The sequence below is a fragment of the Volvox carteri genome (assembly GCF_000143455.1).
Source record: "Volvox carteri f. nagariensis unplaced genomic scaffold VOLCAscaffold_50, whole genome shotgun sequence".
NCBI classification, from domain to species: domain Eukaryota; kingdom Viridiplantae; phylum Chlorophyta; class Chlorophyceae; order Chlamydomonadales; family Volvocaceae; genus Volvox; species Volvox carteri.
In genome coordinates, this window is record NW_003307593.1 from 568,505 (window position 1) to 593,023 (window position 24,519).

The 24,519-nt window shown below is 59.7% G+C and overlaps 5 protein-coding genes across 5 annotated transcripts in view; 1 reads left to right on the plus strand and 4 right to left on the minus strand.

The window, feature by feature from the left end:
* Positions 1–594: 594 nt before the first annotated feature.
* VOLCADRAFT_96215 (uncharacterized protein) lies at positions 595–5,480 on the minus strand (the record flags this gene model as incomplete). Its single annotated transcript, XM_002955303.1, has 7 exons — positions 595–834; positions 1,099–1,335; positions 1,653–2,138; positions 2,400–4,038; positions 4,369–5,017; positions 5,142–5,313; positions 5,442–5,480. The coding sequence occupies 7 exons, from the start codon at positions 5,478–5,480 to the stop codon at positions 595–597; spliced, it is 3,462 nt and encodes a 1,153-aa protein (XP_002955349.1).
* Positions 5,481–6,092: 612 nt separating this feature from the next.
* On the minus strand, positions 6,093–9,680 carry VOLCADRAFT_106752 (uncharacterized protein). Its single transcript, XM_002955304.1, has 5 exons — positions 9,283–9,680; positions 8,995–9,168; positions 8,264–8,348; positions 7,282–7,381; positions 6,093–7,080 (listed from the first exon to the last, which is right to left on the minus strand). Exons 1-5 carry the CDS (start codon positions 9,417–9,419, stop codon positions 6,950–6,952), a joined length of 627 nt encoding a protein of 208 aa, XP_002955350.1. The 5' UTR covers positions 9,420–9,680; the 3' UTR covers positions 6,093–6,949.
* Positions 9,681–10,552: 872 nt separating this feature from the next.
* VOLCADRAFT_65725 (uncharacterized protein) lies at positions 10,553–15,145 on the minus strand (the record flags this gene model as incomplete). Its single annotated transcript, XM_002955305.1, has 10 exons — positions 10,553–10,690; positions 11,013–11,186; positions 11,627–11,773; positions 12,181–12,228; positions 12,635–12,689; positions 13,087–13,328; positions 13,482–13,544; positions 13,716–13,909; positions 14,521–14,646; positions 14,893–15,145. The coding sequence occupies 10 exons, from the start codon at positions 15,143–15,145 to the stop codon at positions 10,553–10,555; spliced, it is 1,440 nt and encodes a 479-aa protein (XP_002955351.1).
* A 579-nt stretch (positions 15,146–15,724) lies between these two features.
* VOLCADRAFT_121408 (uncharacterized protein) lies at positions 15,725–18,531 on the minus strand. The gene is made up of 4 exons (XM_002955306.1): positions 18,359–18,531; positions 18,086–18,219; positions 17,081–17,194; positions 15,725–16,382 (listed from the first exon to the last, which is right to left on the minus strand). The coding sequence occupies exons 1-4, from the start codon at positions 18,486–18,488 to the stop codon at positions 16,227–16,229; spliced, it is 534 nt and encodes a 177-aa protein (XP_002955352.1). The 5' UTR covers positions 18,489–18,531; the 3' UTR covers positions 15,725–16,226.
* A 557-nt stretch (positions 18,532–19,088) lies between these two features.
* VOLCADRAFT_96219 (uncharacterized protein) overlaps positions 19,089–24,519 on the plus strand; it is a gene marked incomplete at both ends in the record, with an annotated part of 6,604 nt that continues 1,173 nt past the window's right edge. Inside the window, 9 exons of the mRNA XM_002955245.1 lie at positions 19,089–19,223; positions 19,568–19,780; positions 19,994–20,459; positions 20,866–21,028; positions 21,359–21,439; positions 21,602–21,719; positions 22,019–22,180; positions 22,411–23,572; positions 23,847–23,906. Of these exons, the coding sequence (XP_002955291.1) occupies positions 19,089–19,223; positions 19,568–19,780; positions 19,994–20,459; positions 20,866–21,028; positions 21,359–21,439; positions 21,602–21,719; positions 22,019–22,180; positions 22,411–23,572; positions 23,847–23,906 (2,560 nt within the window). The remainder of the gene's footprint in view (positions 19,224–19,567; positions 19,781–19,993; positions 20,460–20,865; positions 21,029–21,358; positions 21,440–21,601; positions 21,720–22,018; positions 22,181–22,410; positions 23,573–23,846; positions 23,907–24,519) is intronic.

A 24,519-nucleotide genomic window follows, 5' to 3' on the forward strand; every position in this document is an offset into this window, starting at 1 on the left:
ATGCAATTCTGCTACGTAGCATTTAGGCCGCATTCCGCAGCGGTGCCTTCCTTTTCTCGTTTCTTTTCTGATTACTGCCAACGTCCCGCGGCACTTGTCACCTTGGCGCTTCTCGTTGAGTCGGGGAAACCCCCGCACATTCACACCTTCTGATTCTGGTTCTTACCATAACAGCTGTTTATGGCTTCTCTCCGTGGGCCCTCCCCCACCGGGGGCCGAATTGTGCCATGCATACATTTCTTCTGGAGCCTATATACATACATACATACGCACATGGGTGTGAGGCCTATACAGTCCCATTCGAACAGATAGATCTGAACTCACGCCATGCATTCTGGTCTCTCCCAGTACGCGCCATACGGTTTTCTCAAAGCTTACCTTGCTGGTGTGTGAAGGCACCGGAGGCATCCACAGCCACAGCGCAACGCCTCACACCCACCTGCACCTCTCCCTTTTAGCCTCCTGCACAATCTTACCCCAACCACCTGCGCCTCCCGCCGCCGCGGCACCCGCCCCTGCCACCCACCTCCCCCCCAAGCATGTCCCCCCCAATGCGAGGTTGCTCAGAGAACCCGGCCGTTAGCGTTCCTTCCTTCAATCCGCTTTGAGCTTCAGCCCCCGGAGGGTGGCCGCCGCCCTTGCGCGGCGCTCCCGCAAAAACAGGGCCCGAGCCCGCACATCCATGATCATGGACATGGCGGCGCCGGCGCCGCTAACCGCCCCGGCACGCAGCAGCGCCGCGCCGTATGTCGGGCGCACGCCTATGGACTGCATGAAAGCCGCCATGACGGGCCACTCCAGCACGCGCGCTGCCAAGGCCCGGGGCACGCGGGCCTGCGCGAGCCAGGAGGGGTTGCACGTCAGGGCGTGGGATTGCATGAAGGGGGTCCCCTTTGTGTCTGGGCGGGGGGGGGGGGAGCGCTGGGGGGGGGCCTTAAGGAGGCGGAGAGGGATGTACGGGAAATCCCAGTAGACCTGCGTGAAGCCCACATGCACCCGAGGTGTGCGGCCCTAGAAAATTCACCGCATCATCAGTCGCCCACACATGCCGCCACTCTCTTCTTCCGTTCTACGTCGGACCTCGAACGGTACCCGTACCTGCTCAAAGGTGCCCTCCATGAAGCCGTCGAGCAGTATGTCAATGCCGTACCGTACGTACTTCTGTACGGACTCGGACATGTGTAGGTGGTCAGGAAGGATGGTCATCAGCAGTCTGCACAGTGTCCGCCCCAACAAGCAAGATAGCATGAGGCCCTCGCGGACGGTGGTGTACGTCCGCGGCGCCAGGGCCATGACGCTCAGTGACACCACATAGGCTATGCCGCCAATCATTGCCTGCGACGGGGCAATTTGAAGCATGATTGCGCAGATGACCAATCACACACACAAGATAACTTACCTACAGTTACAACATAGGACTGCGAGTGCTTTATGTGCACAGCTTGCCTTATATAATTAGGAAAGCTACCAAAACATATATATGCGTGGCGACGGAAGGAAAGAAGGATACCGAGCTGGCAGCCAGTGCACAACCCGGAAAGAGCTCTAGGGTCCATTTGGTCTTGGATCTAAAAACGACCGGCAGGCCAATCAGCGCTTCAGAAAATGAGCAGATGTAATTCAACGCCCATAAATACATACTACATACCCACCTGGCGTCCCTCCTCCCGATTGGGGCTCTTGTAGAAGGCCGTCACGTGGGCCACCACCATGATGATCAGCCAGATGGACGTGGAGGGGGATGTGCTTCGGGTGACGTAATCCACGTATTCGCGTTCCAGGGATCGTTGGCTGAAGCCACGTAGTGACAGGACCATCAGCTCCGATATGCCTGGCGGCGCCGCCAAAGATGAGTCGGCCATTCGTTCCACCCGCTCCTCCTCCTCCTCCTGATTCTCTGGTGCCGGTACTGCACCCACTTCTCCTGCTGCTCCTGCTGCCTCCGCTGCCGCCGGCAAGTGTGCCTTGGCATCGCTCCTGCTGCTGCTGCTGCTACTTCCGGCAATGGGCAGCTCGCCAAAGGCCGTGACTGCTGCAGTGAACTCCTTTTCTTCTCCTCTATTACCTCCTTCCTTAATTTCTTCTTCGGCGGCGGCGACGGCGGCGGCGGTCGCTGCAGCGTTCACATCGTCGGCCACCTGGCGGGTTGGGGGAGGGGTTAGTCCCGCGGGGAAGTGGATGTGCTGTTGTTTTCCTAAGCCCCGTCTGTCAGGAAGATCTATCTATCTATCTATCTATCTATCTATCTATCTATCTATCACCAATTCACGTAACCTCATAACGCAACAACCAAATCCCGTCACAACTCCAACAGCCCTACACACCACCGGCTTCTCCAGCGGAAACCACTTCCAACTCGACATCAAGAGACCGCAACCAAACCTGCCCGGGGCACCCACCCGTCCTAGCGCCTCCACTGCCGCAGGCACCTGCAAGTCGTGCCCTCCCAACCCGGCCCACAGCATGGCCGGCGTGTTCCCGCGAGCGTCACGCGCCGTATTCCACACCGTCACTGCGCCTGGCCATGTGGACAAAATCCAGCACAGCAGCGCCTCCGCCTCCGCAGCGTTGTCCGCGGTGGCGGCAGAGGCGCCGCAGCGCGCATCCGCCGCTAGCAGGTGCAGAGCCGTGATGCCGCCGGGGCCGCATGCGCCCCAAACTGCCGCATCCGCCGCCACCGCAGGAGCAACGCCGCTGCCGCATTGCCACTCCAGCACCGCCTCCACCATAGCCTGCCGGCCGCTGCGGACGGCCACGTGAAGCAGCGGCAGACCCTCCTCGCCGTCATCAATGATGGCGGCTGCATCGCCACAGCTGGATGCTGCCGCCGCAGCCCGCGGTGCTAGATCGGTATGTACGGCGCAAGCCAGCGCCACATGGCCCTGGTTCACAAAGTGATTCAGCAGGTGCCGTCCAGCGCTCAGCATCATGCGCTGCATGGCAGGGGTCTGCAATGTGGCCTTGACCTGATCGGACACATCCAGAGAGTCGCGTGGCGGTGGCGGCGGAGTCCTTGCCGTTGCCGCCGTGCCGGCGGCAGCAGCAGCGGCGGCGGCAGCCGCCGTGCTGGGTGGTGCCATGTCCGCAGCTCCGCAAACCGCCGTGAAGTCCAGCCAGGCGCCCAGATCCCCCAGCAGCTCCTGCGCCTCGATGCGCTGCTGCGCAACGCTAGCGTACGCCTCGTCCTCGGTATCGAGACGGCCAGCAGCGGCCAGTTCGCACTGTACTGTAAGTAGCTCCGAAACCATGCGCTCATCCGCCAGACAGGCCACGGGCACCACATCCAACACGCGGACGCCGCGTCGCAGCTCCAACTGAACCACCAGCCCCGGGGAGGATTTCCTCCGGCCTGAAGACAGCCGCGCCAGGTCGAGCTCCAAGACCATTACAAACGATGCTTCGCCTGATGACGACGACGACGTCTGCGCCATGGAGGCTTTCGGGTCAATCGAACGCCGTGTTAGCGACAATATCGGCATTTCGACCGTCCTGCCATTCGCCCTGGCAATGACTGTAAGACCAGCTGCCGCAACATCCGCCGCTGTCTCAATGCCCAGACGATGATTTTGCTGATGGCAATGATGGTGACAATCGCATGGGGGGCTCTCCGCACGTATGACTACTGCTAAGCGGAGGGACCCGCAACCCGCGGCCGCGGCGCCGGGGTCAAGCTGAGCCGCCGCGTGCACAGCCAGCGGCGCCGACAGCGACAGCCGAGCCAAGCCATCGCTCTCCTCGCCAGTGCCGCCGTCGACGCCGCTGGCCTCGCGGCAAACCTGCCATTGCTGCGCATCTGGACTCCACTCCATGCGCCAGCACGCGCCAGCCCGTTGAAAGAGGACGGTATGCCGCTGGTTCGAATGGCCGCTGCTGCCGGCAGCGGCGACTGCAGTCGCGGGTGATGGTGGCGGCACCCGCAACGCCTTCAGCAACATAGTCGACAACTCCAGCTCGTCGCGCCTGGAGCTGCCATTGTCGCCACATCCATCAGGACCGGAGGTCGCGCACTCCACTAAATCCAACGTGAGCTCCACACAGCTGCGCGCAGGGTGCGGGGACGGAACGGTGAACTGAATTTGGGGGGTTTATAAGGGGGTTTTAGACCTAAGGACAGGGAAACAAAGCCAATACCCAAAAGCAACAGCCATGCTACCTAATCCTGCGACACTCAGGGGGATAGGTAAAAAAGCTCAACAGTTGGACACGGCGGCGGCGGCAGCTGTGGCAGCCGGTTGTACCACAAGAATACATAACACCCGCGAGCTACCGCAGCAAAGCCAGCACTCATTCCCCGCGTCCACATCCCGCGCCCTGCCCGGGGCCATCCCGGGGACGTCAGAGCACGCGTGCCGGCACGCACGCACGCACCCGCGCCGGACGTAAGCGCCGACGACCAACAGGCCGGTGTCGTACGCCCGCAGCGCATCGCTGACTGTCGACACCAGGTCCGGCCGTAAATCTCGGGGGTCCAGGTGGGGAATTTTGATGTGAAGCTGCGTGCGACCCGAGAGGCCGGCAGCACTGCCGCGCCCGGCACCCGCGAGCCCGTTGCCGCCTGAGGTGGCGGCGGCCGCCGTGCAGCGTGGATTGCGGTAACGTAGATTTTTAGGGCGCAAGGCGGCAATGGCGAGAGCGCTGTCCACAAGTGCCTGCGGCACGGCAGACGACTGACCGCTGTTGACGGCACTGCCTGCGTGACTGGTCTTGGTGCTGGGGGCCGCGGCGGCGGCAATCGTGCAGGCTGGGGAGGCCAACACTGGCGTCAGTGCGGGTGCAGCCGTGACGGTGCAGTTTGTGGTGGCGGTGTTGTAGCTGCAGGGCGCCGGCGGCTTACGAGGGCTTGATGCAACGGCTGCTGCAGACTGCTCCGGCAGCGAGGTGTTTGCAAGGAGGCCATTGCAGACGGCGGTGGTGGGCTGTGTTTCGCAGCCTCCTGCGTCCTCATTCGCAGTGGCCCTGAGGACGTCAATGATATCGCCTGCGTCCGCGTCTGCATCTAACATGATTTTATGCAAGCCTGCTTGGGAGAAGCGGGGGGGGGATGTGTTCGTTTCCAAAGCCGGGGGAACTCCACGGAAGGGCGTGCTGTGCGTAGGCGTTGTGCAGCATCTAAAGGTCGCACAGGATTCAGCGGGACTCACTCTGTGATTTTGATATTGCCCCAAGAGACGCAACCAAGGCTCCAGCAGCCAGGGCCCACAGCCAGAGGACAGCTGCTGATACATACACCCTCAGCAATAAGGGAAGGCCAGCCGCTGTTGCCCACGCAAGAGCTATGGCGGCTGGTCGGTATGCTTTGTTAGTAGGAGAAACCTGCAGAGGTTTGGGCCAGGTACAACGAAAGCTCGGACGAATCCCGACACGGTTGCCACAACGAAGGCCCCAGGCGACGGACAGGACGCTGCTCGCTGCCTGAAGCTTCTTTAAATACATTCGCTTACCATGATAAATGAAGGACCCGCTGCCCACGTTGCACCCATAGAACACCTCGCAATGCACGCTGTCGCCTTCGCGAACACTTTATACGCGATAAAGACGCTTCCAACGCGGCCGCCGACTTCGTGTAGGTTTCAAACAAACGGGTGTGAGTTGTTCTCCTTGCCCCCTTCCACACAGGTGAAAGTGAAACCTACGCAACCATTGCGCCGTATAAAAAATTATGCTAATGTTGAATTCATCCACAGAGTAAAACAAGCAGGTTGCAGGGTGCGGACCGCATCAAACGTTCGGCTGGTCAAAAAGTTATAGCTTTGCCTCATTAATTCTGTTCCTGATAGATATGTATATATATATATCGTGTACTCGTAAACGTTAGATAATAAAATTGCGTCACCAGCAACTCCACTACTCCAGGATTGTCGTAAAGTTTGCAGTACGTTAGCATGCAAGGGATTGCACAGGTGCAGAATGATTGCTACACAGCAAGGTTATGTGTATTCCAACATTCGGAGACGTACTTTAACCTGTAGGTTCGTCAATATCCTCAAGGGCCGCACCATCAACATTTCGAGTAATTAGGAGGATTGGACTTTATGTTTGTGATCTGCGCTGCTTCGTGTGGTGTAACTTGCTAGATTTGCAAGACAATGTGTGTTTCCTGATCTATTGATATACGAATGATTTGAACCCACCCAACCACCCCCTCACTCACACTCTTCCCCTTTCTGCCATGGTCTATCCTCCTTCCGCCACTCCTCCCACAGTAATAGTCGGTATTCCTCAAACATCTCATGCAATACATCTCTAGGCAGTTGAGAGTTGCCTTACAGACCATTACGTCATGTCACTGCTTTCCACGCACACAACACACAATCCACGCACAACGCATTCTCCCACACGCACCTACTCACGCACTGCGCTGCATATATCTTCAGCCACTGTCACTACCAACCACCGCTCCTTTCTTATGACACTCCTTTCCCCAGCTTCCCCAGCAAGGCTACCAACCACACCACCACCACCATCGCTCTCAGTCCGCACCTGCCCCCACCTCCGGGAGCGGCACCAACCCAAAACGACGTGCTCCGACCTGCAAAAACCGCCCTGACCGCGGCTATCACCCCACCCCAGGAAAGGAAAGAAGCGGAATGTAGGAAAAAGAGCCACACAATGCAGTTTGCTTTCGCGCGCTGGTGCGCTATACACCGAGGCGGCAGCTGATGGCGGCTGGGTGGATCGGCTGGGTGAACCATCCCCAGCTGTGCAGACTATCCCCAGCTGGTTGGTTTTGGGTACTGAGGGAAGAGCGCTATCCAGGATAATACGCCGCGTCATCTATCCCCCGGGTCAGCCAAGAATGAATCCAAGTCCACAGCAGGTTGTGAGGTCCATACAATGAAAACAACTGCGGTGTGCGCCTATCAACCAATTTACATGTGCTACAACCGCCGCCGCCCTTGTTGCCACAGCCGCAGTGGCTGGCTACCTGCAGACCCAGGTAGGTCGGTCATCACCGAAACATGCGTCGTGCGTTGTTGCGGTGCGGCAGCTTGCCCTGCAACCCCAGCTGCTGGTAGGCCCGGTGCACGTGTCTGGGCAGCAGCGGCCCGGTGTGAGCCTCCTGGGAGGCACACACGCGGGCTGGGAGGGGCGGGGCAAGGCGGGAGGAAGAGGGGACGAGGGCCGGGGCAGGGAGGTGTTAACAGCAACGCAGTAGTGGTGACGGCGGCAGGCAGGCGATAAGGACCGCTTGGGGAATGCAGCACGCGATGTGGCGGGAGGGATGCTGCAGCTGCGGGATGTGGCGGGCCTGGAACGAGGATGCACCCTTAACCCACCCACCTAGCTCCACCAGCTCCCCCACGAACAGCTTGCTGATGCCGCACATCGCGATGACCGCCTTCTCATTGGGCACCGCATTGAGGAGGATAGCCTGCATCAGCTGCCGGGGGGTTAACACCATGGGGTGATGATGATGATGATGATGATGATGATGATGATGATAATAATAATAGTGATGGTGATGCAAGAGGAATCGAAATACTACTTGGCAATTGTCGTCCAAAGTACGAGCTACCGGAAGCGGGGTACGACATGGAATGGAGCGGCTGAACGACGGAAGGAAGCTCAGGTCGTCTCAGGCAACGACCCCCCTGATGCGGCTCCGGACTAGACTCGCCATCAAGATGCGGCAGCTGGTCGGACGAGGGGCTGGCAAAGCACATGAACCCGATGAAGGGTGGAAATGAAAGTGTAGTGAGACCAATGCCTCCGTCCACAATATAGCCATGCAGCCAGCAGTCCATGCATGTGTTGGACTAGGACCAGTGGTGCCTGCCCTGGTGCTCTTGTGGGGGGTTGTGGGTTCTGAGTTACGATACGGTGTGCAGAGGGGGTTACGAAAAATCGAGTGGAGCGGGGCATGCCGCGGGACAGAGAGACCGGGGTTGAGGTTGGGGAGGTAGCGGCTGTGGGGGGGTAAAAGGAGCTAAAAGGAAAGTGAATGCGGGGTGGTGGTGCGATTGGTCAAGCGGAGACGTATCCTCTCTTCTTCCTCCTGCCCTGCCATGCCATGCCATGCGTTGCAATGCTCAGCCCTGGCTCCTCCTCATCCCCCTTCCGCGCTCCCGACTTTCGCTTGCGATGCTGGGGCTGGTATTGGCCCCTTCGTGGATTCCCTTTGTCCCCCCTAACCCTCTGAGCCTTCCCCCCCTGGAGTATCATTTCCCGCGGTGCCCTGCCTTTCGCCTCTAACAACAGCTTCCTAGGGCTGGCCTCCCTCCCTGAGGCTCCCTCCCTCACTCCCGGGCCCCATCCTCTTTACCTTCTTCATCTTCGGCTTTGGCAGTGACGAGCGCATGAATACCTCATAGCGGTTCTTTTGCTCCTCGGTCAGCGAATCGAACACCCTGGGGAGGGGAGATGGGAGGAGGAGGAACGAAGACGAACCACGAATCAGTTAGGGGGGGTGAGAGAAAACAACTGCCTACTTTCAAAGCAGTAACTGCCTATTTCGGGGGAAGGGGGGAATGAGCCGCCGCAGGTGACACCCCCACTAGGGGACGGACGCAATTGCCTCATGACAATAATAACAACTGCCCATTGCACCGTGAACTGCTGTGGTTGGGTCAATCCCTTGGAGACATGTACATGCTCCTCTTAGGAAGCAGCAACCCAGGAGGGCCCTTCACCCCCGGATGAGCGGCCTTCCGACGTGACAGGCTGAAAGAGCCCCCGACTGTCAATGTGCCCATTTGCAAGGATATCCACGACATTAGCCAGCCGGCTAGCCAAGGGAAGGGGAGGAGCAGGGCAGGAAGGCATTTCGCTGGACCGGCCTCTCTCCCCTGGAGCACCGCATCCGAGGGACCCTGCCCTCACTGCCCTGTACCCGGAGGCCCCCATTGCCAGTATGGACGAGTTGCGGGGGGTTGCGGGAGGTAAAGGACAAAGGGCAGCACCTAACCTCCGCAACGGCTGCTGCTGATACTGCTGTATTTAATGGTGCGTGGATGTGATGCTATTGTTGTGCAGATGCCTCCGCTCTCTGCTTACTCTTTCTTGTAGGCAGCCGCCGCGTCCGGCGCCGGGGTAGTCTCGGGCTGTGCAACACTGCCCTGCGGCCCTTCGCGCAGCAGGTGGAAGACCTGCATGGTTCCGTCCCCACCGGCCTGACGGGAAGGCTCCCCCCGGGCAGAGCCCTCGTGGTCGTCATAATCGTCCTCTTCTCTGCGGGCCGGCCGAGCGTGTCGGGATGCAAGTATGCACTCCGAACACCATAGGCAGGCTATGCACGATAGCACGCCGTGCCAGTAAAGTGAAGCGGATGATGAGGATACTTACAGAAAGTCTGCAATGTTCTGGCCATCCTGGCCGTCCCCGGCATCTCCCGCTGTCGCGGGCGCGTCATCGGCGCCCGCAGCCTCATCCTCAGCGAATGCCGCTTCGAAAGCGTCCTCTAGCTGCTCGTCTACATCCATGGGTGGACCTTATCCCAGCGATTGCTCAGTTACCGTCACAGCTTGAGTGCATTCGTCACCGGGCAAGATTGTGCACGTATATCAGATTGTGCACGTATATCAGTGTTAAGCATCTGCTTCCACATTAATAACTCGCATACCAGGGCCTGCGTCAAGTGACGAGACGTATTGCATCTACTTGTGACGCTGACGGACGGTACTTGAACTTTAATTTGAGCACGGTTTAGATTAGAACTAGAAAGAAACATGTATGTACGTCATAAGAGGCTGTACTTAAGCAGACTCGCAAGCGCGCAGCTTAGTTGTGCGACGGAAAGTCTCGCAGAATTCTTAGCTCCGGAACCAGTTTATCGGGGACGGTTTGCATCTCGTGTCGCAAGCCATGCCCCGAAAAGCACCTCTATCAGGGTCCTTCCTTGTAAGCGAGATTCTCCCTGTCACCCTTGCCAAGGTTGTTTCCGTACCATACATCTACAATGACTCTGCGATTTTAAAACCCTTTTACGTGGAACCAGGGCGCGCCAGCTCCGGGCGCCACAACCTTTGCGTCACTCGTCCAAGCCCGCCCCGACAGCCTGTGCACACGCATCGACTCCCCACCTTCCTCCTCGCAGCCTCCAGGCTTCTCAACTCCCAAGTTTAATACTCCAACCAAATCATGCCCCATGCCACCCAGGTCAGGAATCCCTCCAGTCCACCAACAGATCCTACTGCAGCGAACCCCTACAAAACCCCAGCACGTGCGCTTCTCGCCCTCCCCTCTCCCCTTCCGCCATCACCGCCCCCTCTCATCCCTTCGACCCCGGCGAAGCCCTTCCCCCCAACCCTACTCCCCAGCAGCTCAGATTCTACCCCTCTCCCGCCCTCAAACAGGCACTGCTTCAGGCCACAACTCGGCCCAAATCATTCCTCCTTAATACACCCCTGAAAACACAGTTCCTGACCCCGAGATCAACCCCTCATCACTGACGCCGTGAAACTCACCCCCGCTCCCGCAATTCAACGACGGCCCCCCAGTTCCCTCGCTTACCCCTCCCTTGCAGACCCCGTCTCCCTCCCCTTCCCACCCTGAACACGGCACCGTCGTCAGTTGCTCCACCCGCCCCCTCCACAAGTCCGCCCACTCCCCTGACCTACTCTAGGGCCCCCCGCACCCACTCCTCAATCATCTGCTGTGCGGCCAGCGGCTGGTCATGCGGCACCATGTGACCAGCCCGGTACACCACCACATGACTCAGGTGGCCGGCGGACCGCCACCAACCAGCCACCACCTGTAGGGCAGGAACGGGCAGGAACGGGCAGGAGCCAAACTTTTATTTATCAAGGGGCAAAGGGCCCTCCTTTTCCTTTTCCCAACCATCCTCCCTCCCCTCTGGCAGTCGGTTGCATCGTCGGTTGGCACTCAATCACTCCTTGCTTCTTGCATCACCATCATCACGTGACCGCCCATCCCCCCTCTCCTTAGCGCACCTTTCCAACCTCCTCCTGTGCACCGGCCGTAGCTGCTGCTGCTGCTGCTGTCTTTGTGGATGATTCTGCGACTTCGGAAGCGACGACGGCTGCAGCGCCCGCGCGGGCGACGGACGTAGCGACCCCTTCGCGGCCCAACCGAGGAGTCCTGGAAGGTGAGGTGGTGGTGATGATCGGCCCGTCATTCAGGTACCAGAGCCGCCCCCGCTGCTCCGCAAACGCCGCCTTGTCAGGCCACTCTAGGGAGCTCAGCCACGAGGTGACGGAGGCGACGCCGTCGAGGATGTCGTACTGACCCTGTACGACGAGGGTGTGTCGGTGGTGTCGGTGGTGGTGACGGTGGCGGTTGCAGTGATGGCAAGGGCGCGTTATGCACGATTGATACCTGGCTGATGTTACCTGGCACAATACTTGACCCCCGTGACCCAAAGATTTGTTTTAAAACGCTGCAAAAAGGAGTTTTCGTGGTTATGTTGTGCCTTTTAAACGCTGATGATGTTTTTGTCCATGTTTTGGGTCGGGCCGCCACTCCTCTCCGTCGGCGATGCAGAGCAGTAGACAACTTCCACGGAGTCCCTTGGCTTATAATCAGGAAATGCCGTTTCAAAGCTCGTCCATTTCTACGCCGTACAGTTTTATCCGTCTTGGGCGACCTGTGTCTATTATCTCGACAAAATGACGCTAGGTCACTCGGTGCCACCCTCTTTGGCCAGTCATTAACCTTTCACCTGCCGTACCTGGTACAGCAGTACGGGAATGTGTGATAGGAGGTCCGGGATCAGGTACTTGACACTGCGCATGACGTCAGCGGCCATGGCCTCCCCCACAACACCGTTGCAGCTGGCGTAGCGTACGTCGGGATCGGCACGCATGGCCTCCTTGACCTGTTGGCGCAGTGAGATGCCGGGGATCAAGGGGAAACGACGGGGGAAAACACATACACACACGCGCGCGTAAGGAGAATACACGTAAGCATCGTATTTGGATGACCACGCATCATTGCAGGGTGTTTCAATGGGCCCGGTTGCCCCGGGATTATTTTTATGGGAGCATGGTATGGGTTGGAAGCAATGTGCTGGGAAGCGGTACTGCAAAGGCCAGAGGACAAAATTCTTCCGTTGAGTCTAAAATACACCTTGGCTGCCACCCCCGGGGCGTAGTCGTACTCAATGCTGAAACACATACACACACACAAGTTAATCGACGCCGTGGCGCCTTCCGCCACGGTGCACGCCGCGCGTGCCGTACAGTGTCGTCATCACGGTGGTGACCAGTGTGTGTCGTTCCGTACCTCCGGCAAGTTTAGGAAGCGGTCCACCGCCTTGGTCGGGTCGTACCCCTGTACGGATGTACGGGGCGCGGCGAGGTTGCGGGCCGTACGAGTGGTGTGGCCGGCAGGGCAGGCGAGGCTAGGGAAGCTTGGCGGCAGGTGGTGCCGCCGGGGGGTGAGGCCCCGGGTTAGTCAGTGGGTTCGTGGACACCGGCCATGCAGAGGTTGGCAGCGGGGGGTTGGGCTGGGGCGGCACGCAAGCGCGGAGCCCATCGTAGGAGGAGGAAGAGGAGAAGGAAGCGGTGATGGAGGAGGAGATAGGGAAGGGGGGGCCGAGGAGGGGGAAGAGGCGGGGCCAGGAACACGCACATAAGGTTTAACATCTCCCAGATTCCTTACCCGGCGCCCTCACAGGGCCCTCACGGCCCAAGCACCCTCTTGCCACCCCCCCCGCCCTTCCTCTCCGCAACCCCACCTCTGTACGCCGCGTGTCGAACATGGTTGCCAGCCCGGTAACGTTGGTAATGAAGCTGATGGCGAAACACGCAGGGAGGCAGGGAGAGGCGCAGTTAGGGATGTCAGGGCGAGACCAGGAGGAAGTGAATATACGGCAAGTATACGGCTTCGTGCCAGGTCAGCCAGAGGTAAGGCCAGGAAAGGCAGCCCAAGAACCCACCCGACCCCAGGGGTGGGGAAGGGATCATTTTCGTCGTGGCCACCACCACATCCATCCATCCATCACAACCACCACCGTCTGCATTAGCAGTATCGTCAAGGTGGCTGCTGCTGCTGCTTGCTCTTCCTGATTGCTTCCTGATTGCTTCCTGATTGCTTCCTGATTGCTTCTGCTCCTGCGGCTATTGGTGTTTCTGCTGCTGCTGCTGCCGTTGCTTCTTCTTCCGCTGCTGCCCCCCCCCCGCCGCGCACCTTCGTAGTCGCTCCCTGGCGGTGTGAGCTTCTAACCACTTGGACTCGTCAATGAGCGCCACGACCTCCACCGCCCGGCCCGCCACCTCATCACGGAGCGCTGGAGGGAGGAGCCCGGAGTAGAAGGCCGCCGCCGCCAGAGTCTGAGTCTGGGCTCGTGGGTCGGTTAGGCCGTTGCCGATTGCCACACCGCCCAACCGAAATAACGGTCGGGAGGTACCGGGTGGTAACGACCGCCGCCACTGCAGCACCGGCGCTGCTGCTCCTCCTCCTCCTGCTGCTGCGCCATCGGCAGCATTTGACGCAGCGGTGGTTGGCTCAACGGCCGTGTCAGTTGCGAGTTTGGTTGCTACAGCAGCGGTGCTGAGGGAAGCGGCTGTAGCAGCCGCCGTAACGCCGTCCAACTGGGCTTGGAGGATGTAGTGCGCAATAGAGGGTACGTACTTGCCCGCGTAGCTCTGCAGCCAGAGAAATCCGCGTCATGTACGAGCACAGTACGGCAGTACGGCGAAAGTCAGGGACACGCGCTATCACGGCATGTCTGGCCGCGGAATAGAAGTTGTTCTCATTGTGGGGTGGTGATGGGGGCCTTTAGGGTCACCATAGCATGGACGGACCGTCTGCCGTACCTCGCCCGTGATGAATAGCGGCCGCGTCGCCAGGCTGCGGTACAGTGTGAAGAAGGCCTGTAGTGCACCGTACAGGTGAGCCGCCATCCCCATCTCGTCGCGGGGAATGCTGCTACTGCCGTTGCCCGCGCGGCTGTAGCCAGTACCGACAGGTTGATCCATGAGGAGGAGTCCAAAGATGCGGTTCCAGGCGCCTGTGTGCATCATGCGGGTGTTTAAAAGGGGGGGAAGGTAGGTCAGCCAGTGCCTCAGAATGCACGCTGAGCGGTGGTAGGCAAGTACGAGAAGCTTAGTTCGTGTGTATGCCCAAAGTGATGCCTGTGATGTGGGGTGTTAAAAATTACATGTGTGTCTGTATGTGACGTGTGGTAGGGTGTCCGCCCAGGACCCCCCCCTCAGCCCCTGCTCCAGCCACTCCTCACCCCCTCAGGTGGCCCCTCCTTCCCCGGTCTGGTGTCCCTCATTCCCCCATGTTGGCCCCACCTCACCGCTAACATCGAGTTGGCGACCGTAACGGCAGGCGGGGTCGCACCCGGGGGGGTTGCCAGCGACCGCAACGCCGGGTTTCACAAACACACACCCGTGCGTATAGACACGCTCCACCAGCCGCACACACGAATACGTCTATACATGCACATGCACACGCACATATACACGACCCCTACGGAACCTGCCCCCCTCACCCCGCCGGACCGAATGGTTTGCCACCCGGATCCTGTCCTGTCCTGTTCCGTGAGCCCCACCCACGCTGTTCATCCCCCCAGCCAAGGTCGGGTGTGAGGGGTTTGTGTCTGCCGCACCGCACCGGGATTTCTCCGCACCCCCAGGGTGTCGGTCACGGACCAGGGGCCCAGCTCGTAGAAGCCTCCAAAGGTGCTGGCACAGCCGGGGCCCCCCTGGAGGGGAGGGTGGGGTGGAGAGAGTAACTTGACTGCCAACTTGACAACGGACCCAGACGCGATCGCCTCGAGGGAGAGGGGGTAAAGTGGATGGACCTCTGTGGCTAGCGTGAGATGGATCTCACACGCGCCTACTTGATGCAAAGGTTGGAAGAAGAGGGAGAGCGTGAATAGGTTTAATTGTTGTAGAAGTGCGTGCCATGTGACGACGTTAGCCGTTGACAGTTGGCAGCAAAACGTACAGTGTCACCATCCTGAGCGGCGGCGGCGCTGCTGACTTGCCTGAAGCCATAGTAAGATGGGTGCTTCCGCAATATCGTCGGAATTCGTCTGGGCCTCGTAGTAGGCGTAGTAGATGGAGGAACCGTCACTGTCGACTTGGAGGTAGCCCGCGAGTGTGGGCTTAATATCTGGAACGGCATCAATGCGTTTTCGAGACGGGATGTCTCTTATACAGTGCGCAGGCAATATTGAAGCCAAACACGCTAGCAGCGCGATAAGGAACGAATGTGGCCTTGCAGAGCGCGCCATGGCAACCGACCCTCCGTGACTGTTGCATACTGCGGACATTCTATGCAATGACAATTCAATACATCAAATACATGCTACATTTCCGGTTACGCGCCCTCGCTGTATGCAACATAGGAAAGAGAATTGTTCCGGAATCGAGCTTCGGAGCGGAGAACAAAGGCATTCTTATTAATGCATCGACGCATGTGCTACTCCGAATGTCTCTACAGCCAATCATGATGAGGGTGTCAGGAAAGACTCGATCATTTTATACCGTCAAAAGGAACATCTAGGATGCTGCATACAGCCGCCCCGCTGGCTCTCCCCGTACCAAACAGCACAGCAAGTACAATCAATTACATCCTGTGCTTCAACAAGCCGTTGCTCGTCTTCAAGGTTTTTCGACTGCTTTTCCACCATGATCGCGTGGGTTATCGACAGCTAAAGCGATGTGGCTTGATTCGCAAATACGAAGAGCCAAAAACTTAGGCGATAGGAAGTCCTGGCAATGAGGCCGCAACCTTTAGCACTGCTATCGCGCCGGCATGAAAGTCGTCCTCTGGCGCACACCACTTGCACACCCTTCCCAGTATCAGCGATGTTGTACCCACGCCCTCTTCCTCCTTCCCCGTTCTTCCTGCGGCCCGCCCCTCGAACACATGGACTTGCTTGTCCGGTCTCTAGTGCCATTTCGGTACTGTCCATGACCTTCAAGACTACCAACACCACTACCCTATCTAACTAATGCGCTTGCGCACATACATACATACATACATACACAGTACATCGGCCGGTCCGCAACTGAACCATACTGCGCCGTACAACGTCCAAGCATCCAAAGCTGCAATATCCGACCCAATACCCGTTGCACTGAGACTTACGAAAACCACATAAGCAGAGACACACACACACGAGCACACACACACACACACACACACAATCCTTCCTAAATCCCAGTTCTTTAGTGCACACATACGTACGCACACCGGCCACACAGCTAGCCGCCCCTCCTCCTCCTCCTCCATCGCCGCTGTCTCCGCCACCGTGCTTCCCGTTTCCATAACTGTGCTCCTATTCATTATCTTGGGGGCCCGCCCGCCTACTATTTGCTCTTGAGCGGCCTCCAAGACCCCGTCCCTGTCTCCTCATCCACCGCAAACTCCTCCTCCACGTCCGTGATGGTCATGCCCCCGGGTGCGAAGCCACTCAGTAGCGCCAGCAGGTCCCGCTCCGCCGCCGTCACCTCCGCGGGGTCCACCTGCCACCAACAACAAGAACAACATCAACATAGTCACCATCACCACCAGCACCAGCACCAGCACGAGCACCAGCACAATCGCGGTAACAACAACAAGGCGGCCCTCATCACCTCCTACATCACAAAGGTCCGTGGCTTTCATCAACCCAACACTGCCACCGCCCCGACGAGCCTGAGCTTAGTCGCTCATCTGACCCGCCTCGTTCTCACCCCTTCAGGGGCTTTGCCAGGTTTGCAACCACTCAGTCAGTAAGTCAGTCAGTCAGTCAGTCAGTCAGTCAGTCAGAGGTTACTCGAGGAGAAAACTGGAACGGGAGCGGGTGTATGGCAAGTTAAAGTTGGGTGTTGGAAGGTTATGGCCCGACAGGGAGAGCTCCAGCCGATATCCCCCACGCCCAATGTACATAGTACTTGTAAATCCTAAAACTCTCCGCTGCGGGGCTGAAGCCTGAGGTACGGAAAGTTGCATGCATCTCTCCCGCTGCTTCGGCCAGCGACGGAACAGGGGAGAGGAACGAGGAGGCAAACCCACAATATTTGACACATGGACCATATACAGATGTGAGGCGGTACGGCAATCGCCACGTCCGGTCCATGTGTCAAACATGGATGGAGGCATGCCCTTCACCGCCGACCTTTCACAGGCTCCGCAAAGTGGTGAAAATATTCGTGAGCCCACAAGCTCACGACAAGCGCACCTTGGGCAGCGTCTTGAAGTGCCGCTGTCGGGCATTGCGCATGGGGGGTGTGACGCCGTCCGCACTCTCGGGCCCTTCAGGGAGACTGCTGCCCGGGGGCCCTACCAGCAGCAGCTGCGTGTTAATAGAGGGGGACCGGGGACGGCGGGGCCGGGGGTCCCGGTCGGTGTGGCCTTGACGATAAGTGCAAAGCATGCGGCATTGGGGCAAGTGATGAGGTGATGTGTCTGTGTGCGCGTGCACGTGTGTGGGTGGCAGTGGTTGTGTGTCGGCAGCAACACTACTGGAGAAAAAACAAAACCACTGCCGGCTGACGTCCAAAGTTGCGCGCTGCAGCTGCTGCTGCTGGAGTCCAGAGTCAGTCACAACGCAGCCGGCCCCCTGCGTAAGCTGTACCGACATTTCTGGCCGTCGTGTACCGCCTACGTAGGCGGCTCCTCAGCGGGTGCGGGTGTGTGAGGGGGCCAATGTCGAATGGAAAGGTATCCCATGCGGCAGATAGGATAGGATAGGTTGGATTATGGCTATGGCAAGAGCGATCAGCAGGCAGGGACAAAGGCAAGTTACCGCAAGAAAAGAGACGCGCTCTCTGGAGGCGCCTTCCACTAAACACTGGATGAGACGGGGGCGAGGGGGAGGGCGCCAAGTGTGTTCAATGCGTTTAGGAGGGCGATATACGGGAGGTGTGGGAGGTATAACAGCGCCGAAATACCGAAACACAACCAAGGGCGTGGACCGGCACGGGCATGGGGTAGGGTAGTCGCATGTTGTAGGTTGCTGCCTTTGGCAAACGGCAGGAGTAGGATTACTCGATGGCAACTTGGAGGTTGTTGCTGACTGGGATTGGTGGGATGAGGATGAGGATGCGGGGGCACTCTGGCTCAGAGTTGCGACCGAGCTTGTCCGTTTGGAAGGCGAGCGTGAGCAGCGGCGCAGGAAGGAATGTCTGCATTTATTTTGCGTCCAGAAAGCGGCGGCCAGCTACGACAAATGCGAGGTGCCTACCTGTCCCACATCGTTGATTTTCACCATGTTCACATCATCGTACGTTTTGTACGCCTCCACGACGGTAGGCAGATTGAGCAGTTTGACGGGGTACGGCATGCCGTCGACGGTTAGCACGCCGTCCTGGTTGTTGTCTGTCGAGCGTTATGAGCACAAAACGATGGCAGGTAGCGGATCCCGCGTTTGGCAAGTGCGGGGGCGGATTACTTCGGCGAGGGGTCACGAGGAGCCAAGTGGTTTGGGCAATAGGCACGCACGCATGCAGCTCAGAACCTGAGAAATTCAGCTCTATGTGGCCATGTGCGGTAATCTCCTCCCGTAGCATCCTGTGCAACTTGTCGGCCAGCGCCTCGTCCAACACACGCAGGACGAATTGCTCTTCCGTGCCCGCACCCTCAGCCATCCCGAAAATATTACGCTAAATTTATACAACGATCATACTTGTGACTAACGTAACAATTCTACGTCCTGCAATGAACCCATTTTCGCCCCTTTGTGTGGTCTGCACGTACAGCTAGAAGGATGACAGCAGAGCAATTCGTAAAATAAGTTAATATCCAGTGCAGATTAACAAGACTGGCATTGACAGTCCACAAATAGTTAGTCGATCCGCATTATTGACTTGACCTCCCAGTCCGCGACAGCTCGTGTGAGTGCCTTTGCAACTAGGCTTCTAAAACGTCATGATTCCCGTAACTGCAACCTTACCTTTCTATTAATACAACTTGGACCTTGGAGGCAAACAGCTTTGAAACCGGACAACATTTAACCCAAACATGCAAGCCTGCCACGACTGCGAAGTGCAGATGTCCAGCCCCTAGCGCATGATGGGCTGCGTCCTGAAGACGCGCCCGTGTCCCGTAGACGTCATACTAGAGTCCTTGAGGAGAACGAGCAGCCGCGAGCTTGCACCCATCCCAGCGGAGACGACTCAGCTATCAGCTGTGGAAGCAACCACCGCGACAAGCTACGCAGGCTCACGAGGACCCAAACCCATCGCAGGATGGCCTGTAGTCCCAAGCGGCCAGATCCGCTTCGGGACGCGGAAGCGCGCGTTCGAGCGCTCACTCGAGAGGTCGGGACGCTTCGCGAGGACTTGCGGCGTGAAACTAAGAAGCGAGAACGCGCAGTAGCGCAGGTGCGCCAAGACTATAAATCGTAAAGGTTCGCTGCCGGACGTCGCCCCGCATGCGTCCTCTCCTCCCCACGCTCATATCGGCGCCATGGGCGCTGCATTCTTTCATCCCTGTGCTGACGTCAATCACCTACACCTAAGCGGCCTTGCCTTCTGGTGTCCAACCTATTGCGCAAGGAGGGCAGCACAAACCCGGTGTCCTTCAACACGCTCTACCCTGCCCCACCCTGAGGCCTCTACCTACGCCTCCTGATGACCACTCCCGGTGACTCCCTCTCGGCTCACTTGCCTTAAGGTCACCTAAGTATGTTCTCGGTCCTCGCGGTCTCGGTGCCCGGCTCCGGCAGGCCAAAGAGAATGAGGAGGCACGGCGCACCAGCGAAGCCCGTGCCCAGGAGCTGGCGTATAGCAATCGCAAGTTGGCTTCGGAGCTGGACACGTTGCACGAGGCGGCGCGGGCGGCTGCAGAGCGGGACCGTCGGGCGCTGCGCAGCCTACGGGAGGGACTGGCGTCGGTGGAAGAGGCAGTGGCGGTGCGGGCCCGCAAGGGCTTTACGCAGGTGCGTGAGTGTGCAAGTGTGTGCACGTGTGCGTGTCAAAGAAGAAGAAGAAGTGGGTCACGAACAGGCGGGCGAATAAATGGGCCAGGAGAGTTAATGGATACAATTTAACACCACCAACTGTTCCAATAAAACTTGCTGCATATTGCTGTCCCCTGGGGCGGCTGCTGCTGCTGCTGCTGCTGCTACTGTCCGTTGTCTGGAACACCCAAGGTCCAGATGTTGCACGAGGCCCAGCAGCAGCTACGACAGCTGCTGTTCGGCTACTCAGGCGGCGGCAGCTCTGTAGCCACCTCCTTGGACCCGGCGTCCGCCGGCGGCGCCAGCGCCAGCATCAGCATGAGCGTCAGCGGCCTCTCCGCCGCCGTGACATCGCGCGCGGCGCAGCTGCTGGCTACGGCACAGGCTCACGCGGAGCAGCTGGCGCTGCTGCTTGCAGGCGGCGACGGCGACGGCACTGGCAGCGGCGGCGGTGGCAGCGCAGGCAGCTCCGGCGGTGGCAGCGGTGTCGAGGGGCTTGATGGCAGCAACGACAGTGGCAGCGTGGCGGGCGCGGTGCTGCTGGCGGCAGCGCGCCAGGCCTTGGCCCCCGGCGGTGGCGTGGATATAGAAAAGGATCAGCTCCGCGAGGAGGTGTTGCGACTGCGGGGGGCGATACGGGCCTTGGAGGAGCGCTCCGGTGCGGAGGGGCGAGAGGGGCCGAGCTGGTCACTTGGGGATGCAAGAAGAACGCAGGGTTGAACTCGTAAAATCTTGGCTACATGAATTTACACACGACAGACACGAATAGCGTGATAGTAGCGGATGGACTCAATCCTCGCGCAGAGCACGGTACCGCACACGGACTAAAAGGGCAAAGTGTCGGTAATATGGCCGACGTCACGGATAAATCAGCAACGGGCCACAAGGAACGGGCCCCGGAACACCGTGAAACCACCCCCCAATCCCTCCAAGTAACTCCAAGTAACGGAACTCCTCCGCCGAAACCCCACTGTAGCTGAACTACCATTGCCACCCCACACACGCCCAACTCCTCCTACACGCCACACTCCCACCCCACATCTTCAAAACCCTGGGGCCCTCAGGCCCCGGCAGCTTCACCGCGCTGGAGCTGCAGCAGTCTCTACGTGAGGCCCAATCTGAGCTGGCCAGGCTGAGATCGGAGATGGTTCACCTGAATGCGGCCGCTGCGGCGGCGACACGGGAGCAGCAGGCCACCTCGGAGGCCCTGGAGGAGGCGCGACGGAGGTAGGCCTCCGTGGCGATGGGGGAGGTGGAGGCGGTTAGTGGAGGCTGGTGGGGAATGGGGGCTGGAGGTCGTGAAGGAAATGGTGGCCGCTGCCTACTTGTGCGAGCGGCCTGGTGGAGAGGAGGGGTACACAGACCGTGAAGAAGGGGGAGAGGGATCTCCTTAGAAAGGGGGTGGAGATGCAGAGATGCGGCACGTGTGGGGAGGCTGGGGGGAAGGTGAAGGTAGGGCAGGCGGCCTTCCCTGTCCCTACCAACTGCTGCTGCTTTTCCCGTGACCGGCTTTCCCTCCTCCCTTTCCCTGTCGCGCCACCCTCCCTGCCTCTTCAGAAACCGGCTGTGTGCCTGCTCCGAAACCTTCCTTGCTGCGTCTCTGCGCTTTAAGCTAGAGTTCCATCCCCGAAGGGTCCCGTGGGTCTTTGTTGACGCAGCCAGCCAGCCAGCCGTCCGAGCCCATTTACCGCAGTGTGAACCTCCACCCGCCGGCCCATCTCGTCCCCATAACCTTCTTCCACCACAGTCCCTTCTCCTCTTCCCCCCTTTCCCCCCTTCATGCCGCCTCCGCCCCCACAGGCTGCAGCAGCAGGACGAGCTCCACGCTGCGCTGGTGACTTCGGTTCGGGAGCAGGAGGACAACAACATGGGCCTGGTAGCGGAACTCACGGCGCGGCGTGTGGAGCTGGAGGGCGAGGTGGGGAGCGGGAGTGGAAGGCTGGGAGGGGGATGCAAACGTGAGGGGGGGGGAGGGGCAAGGAGCAGGACAGGACAGGACAGGACAGGGAAAGCCGACGCGGGCTGGGATCGGATCGGATCGGATCTAGTCAGGGCGGATCTAGTCAACACGCAAAGTTACGATGCTTTGTGGTAACAAATGCATCCGCGTATCTCTTATCTCGCTAAATTATCTCCGTGCTCGGATTCCGATGCTCTGCTGCTGTCCTCTGCCCTCTCTCTACCTCTCGCTCTGGACCCCGCTATTCGCCTCCGCAGATGTCCAGTTTGGTTCAGCGGCTGGGGGCGCTTCAGCAGCAGGTCTCGGAGCTGCTGGAAGAGCGAGCGGGAATGCATGAGGTGCTGCGGCTGCGCGAGGAGGAGCGGCGTAGCCTGGAGGATATGCTGCAGCGGAGGGAGGAGGAGCTGCAAGCAGCCAAGGTGTGTATTATGTATGTATGCATGTATGTACCGCTGGTGCGTGTGCGTCTGTGTGACGATGGGAATCGGGATGGATGTAATCTCCGGATAGCACTTCGACACTACGGCACCGCGGAGGTGTTCAGTTGAACCAAAACACCCCTCACCCGCCGCTTCAGCCCACCTTGCTGCGCTTCCCTTGACCCCGTGGATCCGGTGCTCCCTGCCTGCACCCGGTCCCTCATTTCCAGGCCAGCATCCTGGAGCAGGGCGCCGATATCCGTAACGCCCTGTCCCTTATCAGCCGTGCACCGGGCCAAGCGCCAACTGCCATAACGTTGCCGCTGACGGGTGCAACAACAGCAGCAGCGGCGCCCTCGGCGGCAGCTGCCGCAACGGCGACGGCGGCGGAGCGGATCTCAGCGCTGTCGGCGTCCCTCGCGCTGCCGAGGGCCACATCGGCGCCGCCCCCGGCAGCGGCGGCAGGGGGAACCTCCCTGGACTCAGCACTGGCAGCGGCGCTAGCGCCGTACCATAATGCCAGTGCTGCGATTGGGTCAGCGCTGGCGGCAGCCGCCGCCATCATCCCGCCGATGGCAGCTGCCGCGCCTGCTCCATCCCCTCCGCAGCCGGCGTCTCTTGGCACCCTGGCGGGTGGTATCGGTGCTGCGTCCTGGCTGCAGCCAGCGGCCACCGCCGCCGCTGCTGGTGGCGGCAGCGGCAGCAGCGTCCTCGGGCAGCCCCTCCCGCCGCCGACGGTGCCTTCCTCCCTCATGCAACTGCTGCAGCGTTCGCAGCCCCAGGCCCAGCTCCAGCTCGCGACTCATCCACCGTACAAAAGCCCAATCCTGCAGCAACAGCAGCAGATCACTGCGGGGCGCCAGCATCAGGCCTTGGCAGACCTGACGGCGCTGCTGGGTGGCCAGGGAGCCGCACCATGTCCCCGGGGGCGGGCCGACGCCGCTGTGCCATCGGCGCGCGGCGTCCAGCCGCCCGTGGCTGGCGGCTGGGCGGCAGCTGCTGCCGCAGTTCCGCTAAAGGCGTCGCCGCCGCTGCCGCCGCCGCTGCCACCGCCGGCTCCTCGCGGAGGACCAGGGGAGCCGCCGCACGGCCGCAGTGGCGCTGCTACCGCCACTGCCGCCGCCGCGACTGCGCAATTACCCTCAGCCAGTCGGCGGCAACCTTCAGAGCAGGATCCCGACGGCCGCGTCGGCCCAGGTGGTGGCAGCGACGAGGGCGGGCCCGCAGGCCCGGCGGGGGACTCCGCCTGGAGGCCTGGGGGCCGGCGACTGGTGGCTGGCGAAGGGCTGCTCCTGCATGCTCTTCACGGCGCTAGGGGACTGGGCGGCGGAGAAGGCATGGGGATGGGAGCGGCGAGTACGGCAACGGGACTGGGGATACGGGCAAACAAGGGTGCGGCAGCGCGACGTAGCCCCGGGGAATGGGGTGATGATGCTTTGGCTGGCAATAGTGCCGGGAGAGGCGGAAGCGGAGGCGCTGGCGTCAATCGGTTGGCGGCCCTTCGGCGGGACATGCAGAGCTTGAATGACGAGATTGCGCAGATGGAGGAGTCTTTGGCGGTGGCGGCCAGGAGGACGCGATAACGGGTGGTTCGGGCTCGAGTTCTCTGCGTAGGGTTCCACTGTGTGCTTGACGACGGTGTGAGCCTCTCTCCCTCAATCTGCAGGTAGGGGGCAAATGGCTCGCTCGTTGGGATGCATCCTTCCGCGCCGGCTGCTGGTGGGAGGTGAGGTTATTATCGTACGCCGCAGATTTGTGCCATCTATGTTTGGAGGGAGAGGTTACTTGGAACCCACGTTCAGGCGCCCCCGAAAACTCACGCCACTCCACGCCTCCACGCAACGTGATTATACTGGGGATGGGTTTGGGGAATTGTGGGGATCCATTGACACAAGGCTGAGAATGAAGACGAGCATCGGCCGCGAGAGGGTGGATGGGAGGGGGAGAGCAAGCGAGCGAGCAAGAGCCTAAGTGACGGCGTGAGGAAGTCCCGCGCGAAGGCATGAGTGCTTTGCAGGGCGATAGCTTGCTTGTGCGTCCAGCTTTAAGCTTGGAAACGAGTGGTTGTAAAGGTTCTTATCCCTATCCCTTATGGCTGGTTGCATAACAAATTGCGGGATGCGAGGCGAAGTGCGGTCTTGCGTACTGCTGAAGTCGCAAGTTGCAAGTCGCAAGTTGCAAGTCGCAAGTCGCAAGGAACACGCATAATTTCTATTATAATATTCTATATACGCGAATACGTACGTGTGCATACTCAGTTTGTAGAGCGGATCTCAAAATGGGAGAAGTATTGAACCGTTACTACTACAGCAAACAAGTGCGCGAACGTGTTTGCCACC

Bases quoted from the DNA above. Each gene is read 5' to 3' on its own strand.
- VOLCADRAFT_121408 (XM_002955306.1), bottom strand. From the start codon at position 18,488: ATGGCTGAGGGTGCGGGCACGGAAGAGCAATTCGTCCTGCGTGTGTTG. The intron at 17,195-18,085 runs GTAGGCACCTCG...ATTAACACGCAG, and splicing joins AAATCAACGATGTGGGACAG to CTGCTGCTGGTAGGGCCCCC. The intron at 16,383-17,080 runs GTGCGCTTGTCG...TGTTGGTGGCAG, and splicing joins ACTTCAAGACGCTGCCCAAG to GTGGACCCCGCGGAGGTGAC.
- VOLCADRAFT_106752 (XM_002955304.1), bottom strand. From the start codon at position 9,419: ATGGATGTAGACGAGCAGCTAGAGGACGCTTTCGAAGCGGCATTCGCT. The intron at 7,382-8,263 runs GTAAAGAGGATG...ACCCCCCGGCAG, and splicing joins CAAAGCCGAAGATGAAGAAG to CTGATGCAGGCTATCCTCCT. The intron at 7,081-7,281 runs GTGGGTGGGTTA...CGCCCCTCCCAG, and splicing joins GGGGGAGCTGGTGGAGCTAG to CCCGCGTGTGTGCCTCCCAG.